At 46.1% G+C, this 20,980-nt stretch overlaps 1 protein-coding gene across 7 annotated transcripts in view; it reads right to left on the bottom strand.

Annotated features, from left to right (window-relative positions):
* Positions 1–15,750, bottom strand: part of LOC144937814 (interleukin enhancer-binding factor 3 homolog) — a 31,259-nt gene extending 15,509 nt beyond the window's left edge. The window contains exons 1-16 of one of the 7 annotated variants that reach the window (XM_078865297.1): positions 15,630–15,750; positions 14,652–14,729; positions 13,638–13,909; positions 12,672–12,849; positions 11,796–11,952; positions 8,903–8,994; positions 8,390–8,485; positions 7,518–7,629; positions 6,975–7,072; positions 6,726–6,834; positions 5,764–5,889; positions 3,424–3,611; positions 2,806–2,928; positions 2,227–2,361; positions 1,585–1,701; positions 1,122–1,157 (exon numbers count right to left, since the gene is read on the bottom strand). In XM_078865297.1, coding sequence (XP_078721423.1) covers positions 1,122–1,157; positions 1,585–1,701; positions 2,227–2,361; positions 2,806–2,928; positions 3,424–3,611; positions 5,764–5,889; positions 6,726–6,834; positions 6,975–7,072; positions 7,518–7,629; positions 8,390–8,485; positions 8,903–8,994; positions 11,796–11,952; positions 12,672–12,849; positions 13,638–13,909; positions 14,652–14,654 — 1,842 coding nt within the window. In that variant the 5' untranslated portion in view covers positions 14,655–14,729; positions 15,630–15,750. The remainder of the gene's footprint in view (positions 1–1,121; positions 1,158–1,584; positions 1,702–2,226; positions 2,362–2,805; positions 2,929–3,423; positions 3,612–5,763; positions 5,890–6,725; positions 6,835–6,974; positions 7,073–7,517; positions 7,630–8,389; positions 8,486–8,902; positions 8,995–11,795; positions 11,953–12,671; positions 12,850–13,637; positions 13,910–14,651; positions 14,730–15,629) is intronic. The other 6 variants (XM_078865300.1, XM_078865303.1, XM_078865298.1 and 3 more) reach the window with 6 other exon arrangements.
* Between the last annotated feature and the right edge of the window lie 5,230 nt (positions 15,751–20,980).

The raw sequence follows: 20,980 nt of genomic DNA, 5'->3' as shown, positions 1-20,980 counted from the left end.
CTTACAGTATGCCCACGCCATCTAATGCTAGGCCTTCCCCTTGCTCACCGGCCTTTGGGTGCCACTGCGATGCCCGTGTCAGTGACCCGCCACACTCCACCCTGCACAGCCTCCTCTTCATGCCCACATCTACAACGCTTATTGCCGCGTCCTATTCTAAACCTCCAAGTGGTTTACCTCATCTTCCTCCACCTTGCACATGCGTTCCAACCATCACAACCTCTTATTCCTGATGACATCAATACATTCCTGCCTCATTCGGCTTCAAACTTCAAAGTTGTGCATCCTTCCATAAAATTCCTAGCATCCTTCACATGCCCCTGTATTCAAATGCCAGAAATGTATTTTCCAGTTGCTTTGTTAGCAAGTAGGAAATGTGTAAAAGTCTGCCACATTCATGGAGCTGTCTGCCAAATGCGAGTACAAGTAATTCTCGAGAATGAAAATAGCCGTGAAAATGTTTCTAGATTTGAAGCTTTCGTGACTGCAAGGATTCATACTCTTAGGTTTTTTTCGGTAAAGTCACGTAGGTAAAAAATAATAGAAATAAAAGAATAAATAAAAATAGATCAATTAAATCACGACGTTTCGGAGGCAACACAAGTCTCCGTCTTCTGATACAGTAAATATAGCTGTGACGGTCCCACCTGAAGACGGAGACTTGTGTTGCCTCTGAAACGTCGTGATTTAATTGATGCATTTTCATTTATTATTATTTTATTTATATTATTTTTTTACCTACGTGACTTTACCGAAAAAGAACCTAAGACAATGAAAATGTGTTGAGAATGGCTCAAAGCAAAAATTGCAGAGAAGTCTGAGGAGAAGGATTGTGGCTGATGTGGGAATATGCTAATAATCATAATTGCTTATCTACCCAGGATAGCCATACGGATTGCAAAGACTCTTGCATTTAGATGTTTGGCCAATTCAATGGCATTTTATTTTTTTGCTATGGGAGAACAGAGAACGCCTTTGGAAACCCACGCAGAAAGGGAGGAGAACATACACACTCCATACATGAAGGCACCCAGTCGGGAATCGAACACAGGTCCCTTCTTGCTTCGAGGCACGCGTGTTACCAACTGCGCCGCCCTGCCACCCAATAATTACTTATTTACCCTGAAAGGGTCACCGCTGGAGATGTGATGGTGATCCTAAAGAGGAAAGTGGAAGAGAAGAGGGGAGGAGGAAGGAGACAGATCAGTTGGTGGGACGTGATGAGTTGGACGGGACTCTACTTGAGATGCTGAAGATCGCGACATGCGGTAAGCGTCTGTCATGGGCATCACCCCCCCTCTGCACCCCTCCCTCTCCTCCATTCACCCTCCCTCCTCAACCTCTTTCATTGCAAAAAATTTAGTTTAGTTTTTTTTATCTCATTACTTAGAAGCTATGTTAATCCCTTTCTTTAATAAAACATGCAATAACTTTTTATCTAGTGTAGATCGCCCTAAAGAAGTCCAGGCATGAAGCACGCTCAATCAAACACACATTGTCTTCATTAACCTTCAGTTACGATGCCGACACAGAGACACAGGGATACAGCCCATCATGGCGGGCATGGTGGTGCCTTCAACTCACGGCGCCGGCAGCGTTGGGCCCGGTGAAGAGGGCCGTGATGGCTGCGAGTGCGGCGTTGGCCTTGGCCACCTTCTTGTTGGAGCCGGTCCCCTGGAACTTCTGGCTGTCCACCTCCACCTGCAAGTACCATCACACAAACCAAACGGTCCCTTCCCTCACCAGCCAACGGTCACCTCTACCCGCGTACAGCTGCACACACACAACCGCTAGGGCTAATGGTAGATGGGCGTGTGGTTATTACGATGTGCCCAATCTTTATGTACAAGTTCTAGATTTGAAGCTTATGTACAAGCTGAATAATGTTTCGCTTGAATCAAGTATGTGGGCCGGAGCATAAATTGTAATGATTCAAACCCCATGCCGCCCCCCCCCCCCCGCCCATGTGATTTAATGGAACTGTCGAAATTTTGGAGTTGCACCTCGATTGAAGAATCGATCACTATTTTCCTTTGAAGTGGATCGATCAAATGCGTTAATGAAATGAGGAAAATATATTTTTTATCACAAAATTTTGACAGGATACACTTCATGAGCAAGTGCCGTGGAGCGTTGACGGCAATTGTGCAAGGACACGTCCAAGACGACGAGGGTAAGGGACGCAGCAGCAAGTCGTGGAGCACGCGACCAGTGGCGCCGACCGACCTCGATGACGAACTGCTTGTCGTGGCTGCCGCCGGTCTCCGACACGACCACGTAGTTGAGGCCCTTCCTTTTCTCGTTGAGCTCCATGATGGGGTTCTTCCCATTCGGGGTGAGGACAGGGAGCTGCTTGCCCGACTGTGTGGGCGAAGAAGGGTGGTGGGATGGAGCAAGGTGTTAACGAGCGGTGTGTGCAGCACACAGGCCTAACTACTCTGAAAAATAATATATTGTATGCAACAATTTTACTTACATTTGCTGCATTCATATGGTGCTTAAATGCCTCATCAACGCAAAGAGCCTTGCATCAACAATACACATCACTCACATCACCTATCACGGCCCAACACCACGCTTTAGCCGGAAGTAAAAACTGAATCCATCTTGGCAACCTCAGATGCCATCGAACGGCTTCACAAACTCAAGATACAGCTAAAAACTCGTCCATTGATTTTCAAATGCCAGAGGAAAGGAGTATACGCCATCTGTCTGTCTGCTCCCACTGTGAGTGTCGTGTAAACAGGAGAACACTGAACACCACGGTGGAGACGATCGGGGTGAGACTGTGCACTGGGGAGAGACCTCGGTGTTGCTGACGGAGGCGCCAGTCGGAGTGCCCGAGTCCTCGAGTGTGGACGCGTTTTGCTCCGTAGGCTCAGACTTCTGGTCGAGTTCAAGTGTGTCGTAACCCAGGTCCTTCAAGACCTGTGCGTTGGGAAAGCGCGGTACCAGGCGAATTTGAGGAACCACACACGGCAATTAATATTTAGAACTACATTTACATATATAAACCCCAAACACAAAAACAATTATGCTGAGTTTTGGGTTATATCACGGGATCACCTGGCCAAATTTCTAAGATTCGTTCACCAACCGACATATCCAAAAAAAATAAATTGCACATATACAAATGTTTAACACACTGATAAGCAAATTTATCAATGGGATATAAGATCCAGAAAGTCAGAATAAAATCATCAAGATGGATACAAAAACCCAAGTGTTAAGTTAACAATGATCTTGTAGAATAGGAGTGAAGAACGCTTTTCCTTGCTCAAAGTCGAAAAGGACTCAAAATAATGTTTTGGCGAACAACTAGACCCTAACCCACACTTTAGCGTTAACCAATAACAATGAGAAATATCGACCGAGTTATAAAGAGGCCCTGGCAGTGACGAAAGTGATCAGAGGACAGCTTGCCTGTTCGGCCACGTTGAGGCGTGCGTGCTTCTTGGAGGGCCCGTCGGCCGTGTACTCCTTGCCCTCTACCGTGGTGCTCATGGTGAAGGTAGGCGCGTGCACGGGGCCCGACTGCGTCACCAGCTTGTACTGCAGGCCAGGGTAGTACTTGTTGAGGCGCATCAGGGCGTTGGAGTTGAGCATCGAGTCTGTGCGTCGCAGGGGGCAGGAGGAACGGGAAAGAAAACCCAAAGTGTGTTGTGGCAACAGCTGCGATGAGTGTAGAGATGGCAGCAAGGTTTTCATTGGCATCCTCCAGTTTTAATTGGATGCATTTTAAATGAAGAAAGCAAATAGCAAAAAACACGTGCATCCCTGCCAATTGCTTGTTCATGCCACTGCTGGTGGAAGAGCCTCTACGACAGGAAGTTCTAGAAAGCTCCTCTAGAGCAGGGGTCCTCAACCCCCGGGCCGTGGCCTGTTAGGAACCGGGCCACACAGCAGGAAGTGAGCGGTGAGTCCGCACGTGGCCCTCCCATTGTTTTATTATTCACCACTTCCATCCGCGCCTCTTCCCCGCACTGCGCACTTGTCTCAGTCAGCCCACAAGCTCTAACCCCTAGCCTAATGAGTAAAACACAAACGTCGCTGGAGAGCTTCTTTGAAAAGGAGGAAAGACCCAATGATGAATCCCCCCCCCCCCCCCCGGTCCGTGAAAAAATTGTCTTCCATGAAACCGGTCCCTGGTGCCAAAAAGGTTGGGGACCGCTGCTCTAGAGGGTATATGTCACCTCCTCTTCCATGCCGGCAAGGTGTCTTGGAAGAGGTGGAGTAATCACACTTTACATGACCTACTGATTTGACTATGGTAAACCCATTTATACCACTGGTCGAGGGATTTAAGAAATTTGCGGTGGTATTTTAAATGCCGCTTCGAGATGTCTAATCTAATCTTCGCGCTGTGCATTTCAAATCCGGTGTGCTAACTAACCATGACACCATGCCAGTTTCCAAATGAAGACAACAACCTAATATAGAAATTATTCTGATTCTCGAGATACTTTAAAAACCGTTTTCTTTTTCTTCCTGTCTCTTCCTTTACTTTTTTGCCCCGATGCATTTTGTATGGTCTATGTATCTCAAAGTCACTTTGAGACACTGTGGCTTTTAAACAATTGTTACATGAACATCCTTTAACATTGCACGTACCCAGACTGTCCTGGACTATCCTAGAAAGGTTTAAAACGTTATGAGAGAAAAAACATTCTTTAAAATCACGGACAAGTGCCCGACTACTCGCCCTCTCGTGACAACACTGGGTTGATCTCATATGAGAATGTACAATTGTGACACTGATCCTACTGCAGTGCCATAATGGCATGCTTGGCCCAAACTCTTAAAGCAACTTGTTTCTTTAGAAAAAGCTTTGAGCACACATTGCACAACCTGGAAACATACACAGCAGAAGCCGTTTGTGTTGCATCGTTTTACAACACCCAATACGTTAATACTGATCTTTAACACAAGCATGCAGTCAGCTGCAGACATGACAACAATTGTTTACATGCACAACAAAGCAGCAATTTTGTTAGAGCGTGCCTTACTTTAAGCGCCGTTGAAGCAAGGCATAAGTGCTTTAACACAAGGTCCATTTCCATCCAGGTCACATTAAACTCAAGCCAAATAGGTTCCCACAAACTGAGGCAAATTTACCACAGGGTACCTGGGTAAACATTGGTCAGTTTAGAGTGGTACTGAGGTCACAAATAAGCCCGTAATGATTAGCCCAAGCCTCGCAACTTGATTGTATTGTATTGATTTCGGGGTAGCAATTCGATTTGTGAAGATTCTTTTACCTTAACAATGTCATGCAATGCACCGCCTCCACTCTTAAGCGAACCAGCCATATACAACACATGCCAAAAGTGACCAACCGATCCTCACACGCACGATCCAAAGCAAGTATCGCGAGTCGAAGAATCTATACATATCGATAAATTAGCACATCGCCACTTCCAGAATCACAATACACCACCACCATTAGCAGAACTTGCCGAAGGAATGTTTCTCAGCAGAGGCAGCCGGCTAAAATCCACCGAGTCAGACGACCTGTCGGCGGCGCCCTCCGACGCGAGGTGGATTTGTACGCATGCAGTTTTCATTTTCAATCTAAACTGCAGCAACGAACTACGCCAGTGTTCCCAATATAGCGGCGCAGGCTACCATCATTTTCATCGACCGGCGCAGTACCAGACCGTTAATGCGGTGCGTCGGAGTTGCAGGGCGGAGGACAGTGTGGGGCATGGGGGGGAAGGGGGCCCTGTATAAACGCTATAGCGCCGGGCGAATAACCACACAAACCGTTGTCTGGCAGACCTTTACGCCGGTCACGCAGCTTCTTGCTGCCCAGGACGACGTCCAAATTCCCGTCTTCCAAGGGGCGCTTCAGGGGCACCAACGAGGGCGAGTCCGCGTGCGCCTGTGGGTCTGGCGCACACAACACCGCCATACTACCCGTTACCAGCAATCTGCCACAATTTTAGTTAAGCTAATGAATAATTGTCGGGTTGGTAGGATTTTAGGTTTTTTTATTTAATGAGATGCTACAAACCGAACATTCCTGTGCAATTGGGTTTTTGTTGGGGGGGGTTTATTTTCGTTTGTTTGCATTTTCTTTTTGGGTAATCACCAATTAAAAAACATTCGCAATGCTCCCTGAAGGCCCATTAGGAAGAGGTGGAGAGGGACGGCCTGCCGCGCATGCACCAACGACCGCTTCCGCTCTCTGTACTCTGCAACCGTCGCTCAAGTCCACTAACAAACCCCTCCTCATCACGCTCCGGCCGAGGCTTCTGAGTGCGCAGCGGTCAAAAGCAGAGCTGGGATCAAAGCGTTTTGGGTTTGCAGGCGCGCCGCGACAGCCTGCACGAACTTGACGGCAGCGAGTCGCCGACACATCGGCGCAGTCGGTGAGAGGACTGCGGCAAGCCCAGTAGTGAACTTCAAACTTAGGAGGATACTCAACAAGTCAACTGGCCTCCTGGAATCGTCACGGTCTATCACAAAAGCATATTTTACAAGGTATCTGAGCATGGCTCTCTTGTAAATAATGAATGTCCAAAAAGCATAGAAAATGATGCTCAACGCAAGGTCACCATGTGACATATAACTGAATAGAGCCTCTCAATTTAGCTCTGTTTCCTGTTTTCAAATCATGCAATTTATCGTCCATTTGACACCGAGGGCTTGCCGCAGTAGACAGCATGGCAGCAGCGTCCACAAAAGGAGGTTTCAAGGTCGGGTGGGAGGGGGGAGCAGCTCACCCAAGGTGTCGTCCTTTGGCACCTTGCGATATTGGGGCCTGACGTACGTCAGAGACTCCATGCCCAAGACCTTGTGCACATGTCCGAAGGCCATGTTTCGCAGGTAGTTCTGTTAAGGAAGAAGGCAAGGAGGGGGGTGAAGAACAGCACAACGTGCGTTTAAAACCGCCCAGGCTAACAAAGCACAGGTGGTGCTAAGAAAGTGCAGGTGAGGTCCGGGTTGGGCGTCGTGAGGGTCACCCGCCTCACCTGGGCACTGAAGGTGAGCTGCTCAAGCTGCTGCACGCTGAGGTCGCTCAGGACATCGGTGGCGACCTTCTCGCAGGGGTCGCCCAGGCCGGGGCCATCTGCCAAGCAGACACCACCATTAATAGGTGTCTACTGCTGCCCACTGTGGTGGCTGATGTGAGGTGCAGATTCAATTCAACACTTTATAATTTTTGTATCGTTTGTAGTAAATTTTTTGTCTCGTTTGTATTGCCCAAATTGTATAGTCTACCGCACAATGTCACATTTCCTTCTTTCTCGTTCACTCCTTCAGTCCAAAATGTTACATGTGCACATAAAATGGAAGCAATTGCTTATTCACGGCATTGCTGCCAGAAAGGCCTCAACTAGTGGCTGCCACTCGGATATTTGGCCTATTCTTCCACGCTGCCGATTGACTGTGGGGAACCCTTTTATACTGTTGGGTGGACAGAGGTGGGGGTGGATATCAAAATGTGGCCCATTGGAATTAGGACCAAGCGAAAGAAACCTTCAGATGGTGACCGAGAGGGGGGAGGACATTACCTGGCATGAGGAGGCCGGAAGATAGGCACTCCATGACGCGTCGCAAGCCCTCGCCGGCTCCCATCGGACGATTGCACGTTCCCATCGCTTTTTCGCAAATTAGCTCCAACGCCTGCGGCGCACCAGAGGCACAGAAGATCGCTTGAGCCAAGGCTACGGCTGAATTGCACGACCACCACCATGGAGAGGGAAAGATTGTAAAATCCTTCCTCTAAAACCCTTTGTAAACCATGAATTTCAATCGCAAAACTTCCTTTAAATGATAGACAAAATGCATCACAAGAGGAACATCCTTGTAGACTAGACTCTAAGAGACATAACAATACACAAAGGGCTGCTCACAAGCAGCAAGGCAAGATTGCCAAAATCATGCCTTGCATGCGTGTCATATGACCACCATATGGAACGCACAATGCTCTCAACCTTGTTGAAACCACCAGAATAAAAAATTGCTAACGTAAACTTGCCATGTGCTGGCTGCCCACGTGGCAGAATGATGCAATATTGTCTGTACATGTGACCTATAACCTGCACCTCTTGTCTCCAGTTCTTTCAAATATACCTTGTTAATCCCACTTTCAATTCAATATTCGTCATCTAATGTCTCCAGGTCTTTCATCTCTCTCTCAGTAATATTTCTCACCTCACTCATCTGTATCTCTTTATATCACGGGGAGTCACAACTTTTGGCAGGTCACAGCTCAGAACCACATTAATGGCCCACAGGCCATCAGTTGTAGAGCTCTGATCTACATCATGACAGCGGCAGCATGGACAGAATCTGATCTGAAGTGCGTTTTCCCTGCACAGTATAGAGTGAACACTGGGGGTGACTCCTCCCAGCGGAACTTCTGAACACCCCCACCGCTCACCCAGCCGTTTAGGGGCTCCCATGCCGGGTCGAATGAACTCAAATGTCGGAGGAGTCGAATAACGATGACGCAGGAGCGTAGAGGGCTGGCTCTTGCCTGGAATGATACAAAATAAGAATAGAAATCACAATGAATAAATATTAGGCTGGTTTCACTTCACAACAACAATGATGCTTGTGTAAATGTTAGCAATGCATTGCAGTATTTGCTAGTTTTAACATTTCACGGGTCCTAAATAGCAACGACCGCATGATTTTCTCTCCTGTCTTTACAATCAATCAAGCCGACTATGGGTAAACACAAACCCTCTAATTGCTTTTGTAGCCTCATGAAAATTATCAGCCATGTTCAGTTTAACCTGGCAGGTGCTTCAAGTACAAAAACAACACGAGAAAGCATCAAGTTTCAAACAATAATTCAAGTGAGCAGTTAATTAACCATTCGATTTACTTTTCAACAACAATGCAGCTCATAAGGCTACAATAACAATAAGGCAGTAAAACGTGGGCAAACCTGGAACCACTTGGCGCGGCGCAGTGATGCCAGGGCCTTAAGGCAATGCTGCCTGTCCAATACATCCGGAGCTTCCTTTACGGTAACCTTCTCTATTGGGCGAGCGGGGAGTAAAAGACGGGCACGGTTTGACCAAGAGAGAATCTGTCATTTGTCGGAGACGCGGGTGGGGAGGCGAAGGAAGCAAAAACCAGAGGTAACACAAATGAAAAAAAAATCTTAAATAAAGATTAAAGATAAACTGCGGGCATCTCTCGAGTTCCCCGTGTGGCAGGCAAGGCAGGTGGAGGCAGCCAGACATCGTCCTGCCCAGGTTTAACATGACAACTGGACACACACTTTCCTCTGCATATAGTGCAGGAAAGCACTTCCCAGTTGGTCAGCATAAAAGACGAAGGTTTCATCGCAACAATGAAACCAGTATTATAATCCCCACAGCTGGGATTTAGTCAAATTGAGTGGAGAATCAAATTTTACGAAATATGTTTGTGTACAATCAATGGTGATTGGCCTAAGACCATCAACTAACAACACTTGAGGACATGATTTAAACATAGGCAGAAGATTGGATCTGAACCTAGACCCTTAGCGGTGCCAGCTCAGCGCATTGACCTCTGCAATACCTGGCCACCTACAAACTTTTACTAAAATTGACAGCAGTGACAAGCATCGCCAAGCTGCCAACAAAACCAACGAGGCGAGTTAATGGGCCGTTTCCAACTTCTCACATCGTGAATGAGGTTCACATTAGACAAGTGCGGGTGTGGTCTTGCCAAATTGAACAAAGCAAAGACACTATGAGACCTCCTTTACCAGTGGCAAAATATAGTAGTAGGTTTTTACCCTTTCAACTGCTACAAAAACTGACAACTTTATAAGCAAAGACCTCAACGACTGCATGACCTGCCACACGCAAACACAAGCCACAAACATCCTATCAAGACACTCCTCCTCCTTCCCCCCTCACCCACTCCAACATGACAGACAGCGTCCAGTTGGTCAAAGGTCCTTGGGCTCCAGGACAAACTAGATGGCTTTGGGCAGGCGTTGGCGTCACAGGAGAAACAAAAATAAAAAAATCCAGACTGCGATAAAACCAGACAAACTAACAAGTTAGTCATTGATTCTGACCAGAAAGAACGCCTGAGCAATTCTCGGCCAATGTAACTGATTAAAGCAAAGCAAGCCATCAACCGTTTCACTTTTCACGTATGAAGTAAGCTGCTGTATGATTGTATTACTTTATGTTATAACACTTGCTGATCCAAGGAAGTCTAACCAAGTTTCATCAATCATTTTGAGGAGAATACTGCCAAGTTTTCACAGAAGGGGCGATGATTGCTCTGTATATTCCAGTTATGTAATTTGTGGGTAATTATCCAAATTTGGAGCATGACACCAGTATACAATGGCCCAAGTTTGCAAAGGACGTCATGGGATTAATATTAATCAGGGCGGCTGCTGAATTTGAACCGTAAATCTCTGCGAAAAGCAGCGAACATGCTACTGCTATACCCTTTCAAGCAATAAGATAATATAATAATGTGTAAAGCTTGATGTAAAGCTTTCGTGACTGCAGGAATTCATACTCTTTGGGTCTTTGGGTCAAGTCACGTAAATAGAAAACAATAGGTCACGACGTTTCTATCGCAACACAAGCAAATCGTCTTCACCTGAAACGTCGTGACCTATTATTTTCTATTCACGTGACTTGACCCAAAGACCCAAAGAGAAGGTGGACAGCTGTTCACCTCCATTATTGCTGTAAAGGGTGACGCCTTTTATTTTTTCATCATTTTGATACCAGCAAAGATGGTTTCATAGGTATGTTACCAAGAGGCCATATCAGCACCCTTTAATTCATGACACACTTTAGGAAACTGCAAATTGTTGTGCAGCTGAAAAACTGCATGAGCTAAGCAGTAGCTTTCAACGACCCTCAACTTATTTTTTGGTTGATCGATTACTTGCATTAGCCAGTCACGACAGCCCAATTGAGGAGTGCAGTGAAAGCAGGCTCCACAAAGTAACGAGTCTGATACTGTGTAGTGAGGGGCGGGGGAGGCAGTGAGATAACTATGGGGAGTGGGGCAGAGAGGGGGGGTCCATGCCAGTAGGAGCTGAGCTGGCAGCAGGGCGGGACCGCATAATGAACGGGCACGGTCTGTTTTCACTGCACACATCAAGACAATCCGTTAAGACTCGCCAGGCAGAGTGCAGACAACAAACAGTGTTACAATTTGGCCAGAATAATGAAGTTTGGTAGTGACCCTCGCAAAGCCTTCCAACTATTTTACCTTGGCCACGTGTGTCTGAGAACATTTCCTACAAAACACGATGTGCTCCCTTCCAAAAAAAACGTCAGGACACCGACACGACCCATTGCTAACAATGTGAAAAGAAACAATGTATTTCTAATTTGAATGCTTGATAGGAAGGCTGATTTTAATACTGCATAGGTTTTCATGGTTGTATCACATATAGTTCGGCAAGTGTGATATTTCACGCCATGTACAGGGAGCTCCATTAGGAACTGATTATCCAAATTCTTCCGAATTCAGTTCCTCTATTAGCTCCCAGCACATCAAGTGAAATATGGGACATCATGCTGAACAAAACACAGTACAATCCAAAACAAATATTGCGGTGTAATTAAATAGGGCTCAACAATTATATCTGAATTATGTAATCATGTATACACGGTAACTTGTGTATACGTCAACAATCAGCGGCAGGATGCCGAATGCAAGTGCAGAGCCTAGTGTTGCCTGTAAGTATTCAACCTCAGCTCTGACCCGAATGCGAGGTTGCAAAGGCCCAATGGCAGGAGCTAAAGTGAGGGGCATGTCTGTGGGCGTGCGCCAGGTAAGAGAGCGTCTGGGTGCAGGCGCACCTCCGTCTCCTCCCTCCTCCTGCTGCTCCATCTCCTCTCGCACCAGCGGTGAGGTGAGCGTCACAGTGAGGGTGAGGAACGGCTCAGTCTGGCGTGAGATTACCACAGACGCCTCGTTTGCCTTCATCTCCACCAGGAACTCCTCATTTTTCACGGCCTGCAAGGACAAACAAAAGAGGGGTGTTGTTTAGGATATTTAAAATCCACCTCTTTTGATGCATCTGTAATATCAAATAAATATACAAGAAGCGACCTGCGTGCTATTCCTTGAATTTAGTCAATGATCTTGATTTGAAGCTTTCATGACTGCAGGAATCCATACTCTTTGGTTCTTTCGGTAAAGTCACATAGATAGAAAATTAATAGATCACGACGTTTTGATCGCAACACAAGCAACCGTCATCAGGTGAAACAAACACAGCAGTTCTCCTGCTGTGTTTGTTGCGATCGAAACGTCATGATCTATTAATTTTCTATCTACGTGACTTTACCGAAAGAACCAAAGAGTTTAGTAATATAAGTGTTTATTACTTTTACATTGTATATTCCCTTTATTTTCTCTGTGCAAGTTTAAAGGTCTCTATGCGAGTCTAAATCTCGATGTAAATAAATGGTGACCAGGCTGAGACCATAAAATAATTACACTTTATAACATAGTTTAATCATGAGCGGGCTGTTTGAATTCCAACTCAACATCTCAGCAGTGCTGGATCGATATCTCTCAGTATTTCGGTGCCTGAATAACAGTGGCAACCTCGGTGGCTGCAATGAATGGTTGAAGGAACCAACACGCCACGACTGTTACACGTGCCCCCCAACCCCTGCAGCATTTATGCTTCCATAACCGCTGTTCAGTGGCACCAGCATTGCTCTTACCTTGAGCTGCGCCGGCAGGCTCTCAGAGACGCGGCTTAGCAGGTGAATCGTGGGCTTCTCACGGCACAGCAGCACCAGCTCGAGGTCTGTGTCGCCCGTGAGAAGCAGGCCCTTGGCCACCTTGCCCACGCGCATCACCCCGCGCAAGGTACGCTTCGGGGGTTCCGCCGGCTTCTCCCTGCACCGGTGCAAGAATATGAAAGCATTTCAAGAAAGTGAATAGTGTTCTGATCAGTGTTAAGGTTGTACCGCACATTGTTCAGCACAATGTCCATCTTTTTGCTCAACATGGCAGGAGTTTCTTCAGGAACTGAATACAAAAATTCTATGGAATTCAGTTCCTGCCGAAACTCCCAGCGTGAGGTGAAACGTCACACACCATGTGGAACAATATACTGTACAACTCCAAAACACAATAAAGAGGTGTACAGCAAAAAACGCAAAAACCTACGTAATATTAACAAGAGTATCAACTGATACAAGCATGGCCTGCTGCATTAGCAGCAGGCCATGCTTTCCCACCTAATGTCGGGCGCTTGTGTTGTGCCCGAAACGTCGTGATTTATTTTATTTTTATACCTACGTGACTTTACCGAAAGAACCAAAGAGTATGGATTCCTGCAGTCACGAAAGCTTCAAATAAAGATTGATACAAATATATGTATTATTCTGCACTTTGTCATAGGTCAGATTGATGATGGGGGTGTATCAGTTGAGATAGAACATGCCACTAATGTTGGCCATGGCAAGAAATTGAACTTAAGATTGCCAGGTGCACAGCACACTGCACTCGGTAATGTGGGAGTAGAGTTCAGTACAACAATTGACACCCCTGTCTTGCCAGGGTAAGAATTGAACAGGAGGGTTAAACCATCAAGACTTGTGAGTGACAGCTTTCAAATAATAAATTGTATTGTCACAGGGGTCAGAATTCTACGAGGGTCAAAATATGAGATGATCTCCTACTTTTCTCCATCGCTGGCCTCCTCGCCATTCTCTGACTTGACCGCGACGTCGCCGGGCTCGGCCTTGACGGTGACCGGGGCCTCGTCGACTTGCTCGGTGGTCTGCTTCGCCTGGTCCGTCTGATCTATCGAGTCAGACACGAGCTTCAGTGCCTTCTCCGTGGTGGTCACCATCTCTTGGACGGCCTCCAGCTCGGCCTGCGTCGGGTACACCTCCGTGTGCTTGGCCAACGCATGCCGGTCGTCCCGCGCAAACATGCGGTACGGGCGATACTACGGTACGCGCGAGCACAAATAGGAGAGAGGACACGCGGATGCATACAGGTTAAGTTGTGGCAAGGTATTCGTTTCAGCTGGGTCTTCACAGGTCGATGACCCACATATTGCATCCACTGTAGTCAAGGCAATTTGAGAATATCCCTTGGGGTGAAACTGTTATTTCAATCTAATTTCTGCCCACTTATTACAAATCCAATTTCAAATCGTTGCACGTAATTTTCTTCATGTCCCACAATTAAAATATTACAAAAACCCACCCATACTGATAGTTTAACCAACCCCAGCTGCAAGTTTAGTACCCAATAGAATGTGAGATTTCCAAAGGTGAGTGGCGCAAGATATTTTTTAGTATGGAGACTCCATTAAGACAATGACTATGCTTCTGTATTATTTAACCTCTCCCAAGACCCATTTTTAAAAGAGCCAACTTGATTTGTCCGTTTAAAAAAATCATTTTAAGTTATTTAGTTTTACGAAATTGTATTGATTTGAATAATTAATGTATTACCTATCGTTTTACTGTCATATTCACTTGTTTCAACAGTTGATGGTGTGAGGCACACCGACACGTTTTTATATACTTGTGCTTCAGAAGAAATTAAAACTGCATGAAATACACGTTTACGAATAGGGTCATGATCAGGGCAGTGCGGTCAGAAGCAAATGGATACAATCGACAACTATGTTAAGCGCTTATACGCGTATGAATGTGTTCGTAGCGTTGTTCACTTCCTACCATGTTTGCTGAATAGAAGAATGAGTTGCAAAGAGATGAAGCTTGCACCAGATATTGCAATGGTTCTTTAAGCGTCACCTGTAACAAACAGCACTCAATATTATAATCCATACACACGCATGGTTTACACCACAGCCTCCCATATCAAGACAATCAATCTCAAAAACTACACATCACCAGGTTGATAGCTGAGTTAACCAAGCCAAACGAGCTGTATATTTGTTTTTATTGTGAAAGTACTCATGTGGTAGGGGATAAATGCAATTAAATTAGCTTCAGTGGATTTAAAATGGAAGCACTTTCCAACGACCAAGCAGTTGACAAATACAAATGCATGTTTTGTTTATTAAAGGGACAAACTACCTGCCAGACGTGAAATCAATTATAATTAGTTCCAGCACCGACGTTAGTTGAAATTAGATGATTGCAATTCATTACGAATCGTTCATTTACAATTGTAAAAAATCCCAGGTCTGGTATCCAGTACCAATGAGGGTTCAATTGCTCGAAGCGTTTTAATACATCGCTTTAATTATAGTGCCGGGCGGTGGGCATCCCCTGTTAACGTCCCAGGATTCATCATCATCAGCCATGAAAACCCGCGCGCTGTTAATTCATTCGCATCTGCACCTTCGAACGAATTTAAGTTTAAATGAGTGCGGCCTTGCACCGAGGCCTCGTCTAGGCGAGCCTGACCTCTCGCCGTAAAACTTTAAATTCGCCACTCACTCGGCGTTTTGATCAAGAAAAAGCGACAGTGTGCACCCAGTAAAACATTCTACAGTTAAACGAGCAACTCGTTTAATTCATAAAATAACATTTTAATTGAAAAAGGCGGGAGGTGGCCTGTGCGCAGGCTTCATTCAGGCGAGTGCCGTCACCTTCACCGCCGCCAACGCAATTGACTCTCGTGTCAACGAACGTTATCGTTGACGTCGTCACTAACGCCGCCGGTTGTGATGAAGAAGTGTAACGCACGCGGAGGGGAAATGAGGAGGAAGTTTACGACGGGGATGAGGAGGAGGCGTGCGGTCTCCTCGCCTCGCACAGCCGAGACGAGACCCAGGTAGAGATGGCGGCGCAGGGACCACGTGATCGCCAGCCCCGCCCCTTAACTCAACTCCCCCACAGAGCCCTCCCGCCCCCCGCATCCCACCCACCACCTTCACCCCCGTCCCTCAATGGACCTCTAGTGGTGGTGGAGGAGGCGGTGGGGGTGGAGGAGGAGGTGGTGGTAGTGGTGGAGGAGGAGGAGGTGGTGGTGGAGGTGGTGGTGGTGGAGGAGGTGGTGGTGGTAGTGGTGGAGGAGGCGGTGGGGGTGGAGGAGGAGGTGGTGGTAGTGGTGGAGGAGGAGGTGGTGGTGGAGGTGGTGGTGGTGGAGGAGGTGGTGGGGGTGGAGGAGGAGGTGGTGGTGGAGGAGGAGGTGGTGGAGGTGGTGGAGGAGGTAGTGGTGGTGGAGGAGGAGGTGGAGGAGGTGGTGGCATTTGTGGTGCAAAAGCACAAACAACAGAAACCCAACACGTCCGTCATCAATAACACTGTGGCAAAAAAAGGGAAACAGATCATAGGCGACGTTTCGGGCAATGACCCTCCGTCACCTCTCTATGATTATACACGTTTCCTCTTCAGGCAGTCTTATTGGCGAATGTGCTGCGTTATTTTGTAATGGCGATGGGTGCCGAGGGTCTGCATTGATGAGTGATGGGGTCCCATCGATACTGTGCAGCGGTGCCCAAGCTTGCCGAGTGCGTGGGACCCCCTGCCAACGTCCAGACATTGAGCGGACCACGGGCTGGGACCCACTGGTCCATAGTGATGGATGGTGGTCTGTGCTCAGTGACGGATTAAGCTAGTGCGGGGCCTGTAGCACGTGTTATATAGGGCCCTAAACTAATATTAAAACACAAATGTTTTACTGGCATAGTAAAGTAATTGTATTTTTTCATTTGCTATACAGCCAGATAATACGACATAACGCAACCTTAAACACCCAGTCGTTCATAAAAGTTGAAGGCAGTATAGTACTATAGTAATAGAGCAAGTGCAGAATCACTGAATCGGAATTGATAGCTTGAAATCATTTAACGAGTGACACTAGAAAGCGCGGGCCCGAAGCATTTGCTACTTGTGCTACTAGAATTATCCGGCACTGTCTGTACTGATGAGTGATGGTTTAGACTTTAGAGCAAGTGGTTCTCAACGTTTTTATGGCTGCTGTACCACCCCCTTGTTGAATTTTGTTTCAAGAGTACCCAATTGCTCGACCCAACTTGGTTTTGAGAAATAAAAGTGTGAATAATGAACATCAATATTTTAGTTTAATGTGTAAGCTTTCGCCACCAATATTATTCGCAATAAAGGTTTTTGGGTTAGATCGCGTAAGTAAATGTGTCGTAACCCTCCACCACCCGACATAGCCAATTCGTAAGCGATTTGTCACTACTTCAGCCCACGGGCGTATTAGAGAGTGAATCCACAACATTTACAATTTGAGTAGTACGACGTTTCGCTGGTAATTACATCCAGCATCATCGGGCGATTTGCCAGAATAGTGAAGCCATCCAACTGCTTCCGGTCTTAAATAGAGCAGCAGCAGAACGACGTCATCACTGAACCCATCAGGTGCATGAATCATAGGCGAGGGAGGGGGGTATTATAATTACATAATTGATTGGTAATCTTGACGTAAAGCTTTCGTGACTGCAGGAATGAATATTCTTTGGGTCTGTCGGTACAGTCACGTAGGTAGGTTCAAAGAAAATAGCCAAACAAGTAAACCCGTAAAAACAAAGTTTTTCACTATAAATCCTTTATATGCGTGGCATCGGGGCGGCTAGAGTCCTCTCGTCCTCTGGCTTGAGATGGCTGCCACCTATGGGTCAGCAGATTGTCTGGCAGCATTAAACAATTGGTAATTAAATATTGAAAAAAAATTCTCTTAACAGTGTAAAATTTTGGAAACAATTTTCACGAAAATGCATTGTCACGCACAACGAGTGTGTGTGCAAAATATCAGCTCGATTGGATCACGGGAAGTGGGTTAAAAAACGACCGAAAGATTTGCACGGTCCTAAGCAAGCAAGCGAACTTAATATAAAGGATTTAAAAATAACAAAAACTACGACGTTTCGATCACAACACAAGCGTTCGTCATCAGGAAGAGGGGGTTAGCTTCTAAAGGCGAACTGTTTAGAAGCTAAACCCCTCTTCCTGATGACAAACGTTTATGTTGCGATCGAAACGTCGTAGTTTTTTGTTATTTTATTTGAACCTATCTACGTGACTTTACCGAAAGACCCAAAGAATATGATTGGTAATAATTTAATTAGTTTGTGTTTCCTCGAAATCTCTCCTCTGGCCACCACGTCCGATCGCACCACATCGCCCCACCTCTTCTTCTGCCTTCCTCTTCATCTCCTCATCTTACAATTGCTTAATAATACGCTTCCAGGCCGCACTAAGCCTGTAGCTGTCAGATCGGTTACAGTTATTTGTATTTCTCTCAATTTCAATGGATTCTCGAATTAGTCTTGGCCAGTAATATTAGTTTTGCACAACACTTCAAAATAAATTGAGTGTCCTTGTTGGCAAGCATATTCTGCAACTGCCGATAGTTGTGTTTGAGAGTATTTAATACATATTATAAATCAACATTTCAAACAACTGTCCATTTGGTGAGGTATCCTAACGAGCTGCTAGTAGCTGCAAGCGAATTAAAAATGTTCTCCGGACTCTTTGCACGCGTTACATCATTTGGTCTTGCTCGCTGGTTACTCTTGGATACCGCATTGTTGACGATCAATGCGTTTGGAAAGGTCTTTCATAGCGTTCGAGGTTTCCATATGGATTTAAGATTTGTCTTCGTTATTTTATATTGGCAGGTTCATACATGATTATTCACCAACGACTCTCGCGCATTATATAATTTCACACATTTATACATCACCTCACGTACCTCCTGGGACATTGACATGTACCCCCAGGTGTCCACATACCCCCAGTTGAGAACCACTGGTCTCTAGTGATGGTCTCTAGTGATGGTCTCTAGTGATGGGTGATGGTCTCTAGTGATGGTGATGGTCACTAGTGATGGTCTCTAGTGATGGTCTCTAGTGATGGTGATGGTATCTAGTGATGGTGATGGTCTCTAGTGATGATCTCTAGTGATGGTGATGGTCTCTAGTGATGTTCTCTAGTGATGGTCTCTAGTGATGGTGATGGTTTCTAGTGATGGTGATGGTCTCTAGTGATGGTCTGTATTGATGGTGATGTTCTCTAGTGATGGTCTGTAGTGATGGTCTCTAGTGATGGTGATGGTCTCTAGTGATGGTCTCTAGTGATGGTGATGGTCTGTAGTGATGGCTGATGGTCTCTAGTGATGGTCTCTAGTGGAGGTGATGGTCTCTAGTGATGGTCTCTAGTGATGGTCTCTAGTGGAGGTGATGGTCTCTAGTGATGGTCTCTAGTGATGGTGATGGTCTCTAGTGATGGTCTGTAGTGATGGGTGATGGTCTCTAGTGATGGTCTCTAGTGATGGTCTCTAGTGATGGTCTCTAGTGATGGTGATGGTCTCCAGTGATGGTCTGTAGTGATGGTCTGTAGTGATGGTGATGGTCTCTAGTGATGGTCTCTAGTGATGGTGATGGTCTCTAGTGATGGTCTCTAGTGATGGTGATGGTCTCCAGTGATGGTCTGTAGTGATGGTCTGTAGTGATGGTGATGGTCTCTAGTGATGGTCTCTAGTGATGGTGATGGTCTCTAGTGATGGTCTCTAGTGATGGTGATGGTCTCTAGTGATGGTCTGTAGTGATGGTCTGTAGTGATGGGTGATGGTCTCTAGTGAAGGTCTCTAGTGATGGTCTCTAGTGATGGTCTCTAGTGATGGTCTGTAGTGATGGGTGATGGTCTCTAGTGATGGTCTCTAGTGATGGTCTCTAGTGATGGGTGATGGTCTCTAGTGATGGTCTCTAGTGATGGTGATGGTCTCTAGTGATGGTCCCTAGTGATGAGTGATGGTCTCTAGTGATGGTCTCTAGTGATGGGTGATGGTCTCTAGTGATGGTCTCTAGTGATGGTCTCTAGTGATGGTGATGGTCTCCAGTGATGGTCTCTAGTGATGGTGATGGTCTCTAGTGATGGTCTGTAGTGATGGTCTCTAGTGATGGTCTCTAGTGATGGTCTGTAGTGATGGTCTCTAGTGATGGTCTCTAGTGATGGTCTCTAGTGATGGTCTCTAGTGATGAGTGATGGTCTCTAGTGATGAGTGATGGTCTCTAGTGATGGTCTCTAGTGATGGTCTCTAGTGATGGTCTCTAGTGATGAGTGATGGTCTCTAGTGATGAGTGATGGTCTCTAGTGATGGTCTCTAGTGATGGTCTTTAGTGATGGGTGATGGTCTCTAGTGATGGTCTCTAGTGATGGGTGATGGTCTCTAGTGATGGTCTCTAGTGATGGTGATGGTCTCTAATGATGGTCTGTAGTGATGGTGATGGTCTCTAGTGATGGTCTCTAGTGATGGTGATGGTCTCTAGTGATGGGTGATGGTCTCTAGTGATGTTCTCTAGTGATGAGTGATGGTATCTAGTGATGAGTGATGGTCTCTAGTGATGGTGTCTAGTGATGGTCTCTAGTGATGGTCTCTAGTGATGGTCTCTCGTGATGGGTGATGGTCTCTAGTGATGAGTGATGGTATCTAGTGATGAGTGATGGTCTCTAGTGATGGTGTCTAGTGATGGTCTCTAGTGATGGTCTCTAGTGATGGTCTCTCGTGATGGGTGATAGTCTCTCGTGATGGGTGATGGTCTCTAGTGATGGTCTCTAGCGATGATGATGGTCTCTAGTGATGAGTGATGGTCTGCACTGATGAGTGATGGTCTCTAGTGATGGCTGATGGCCTAGTATTTCGTTAACTGATTATCCATATATTTGTTTTATCAATCTCTATATTGCCACACGTTGAAGCAGACACTACGCACTGATTGCAAACGTTACTCTTCAGACACAGTGACACGCTGCACGCGTTTCATTATGAAGCTCAGTTTTTGCAGGGTGGATTTTTGTTGAATTCCTTAATGCGTGCGTAACGTCTGAGCAAACTCATTTCTCAACACCGCACGGATTACGCGGTGTTCTCAAAGAGACAGCAAACGTGTTATATATTTTTTTCATAGACAAAAATTGACATGAATTATTCTGGCTTAGGGAGCTAATCCACTGGACATGTCCCAACCCTGAGATGGGTGGAGTCACGTTCCGCCCATCGATCTGAGTGGAGATATAAGGACCCGTGTCCTCCTCTGTCCCTCATTCTCTCACCAGAATCTTCTCAA

The sequence above is a fragment of the Lampetra fluviatilis genome, chromosome 20, assembly GCF_964198595.1.
Source record: "Lampetra fluviatilis chromosome 20, kcLamFluv1.1, whole genome shotgun sequence".
NCBI lineage: Eukaryota > Metazoa > Chordata > Hyperoartia > Petromyzontiformes > Petromyzontidae > Lampetra > Lampetra fluviatilis.
Note: the sequence above shows the minus strand (reverse complement) of the source record. Positions and strands in the feature narration are given on the sequence as shown.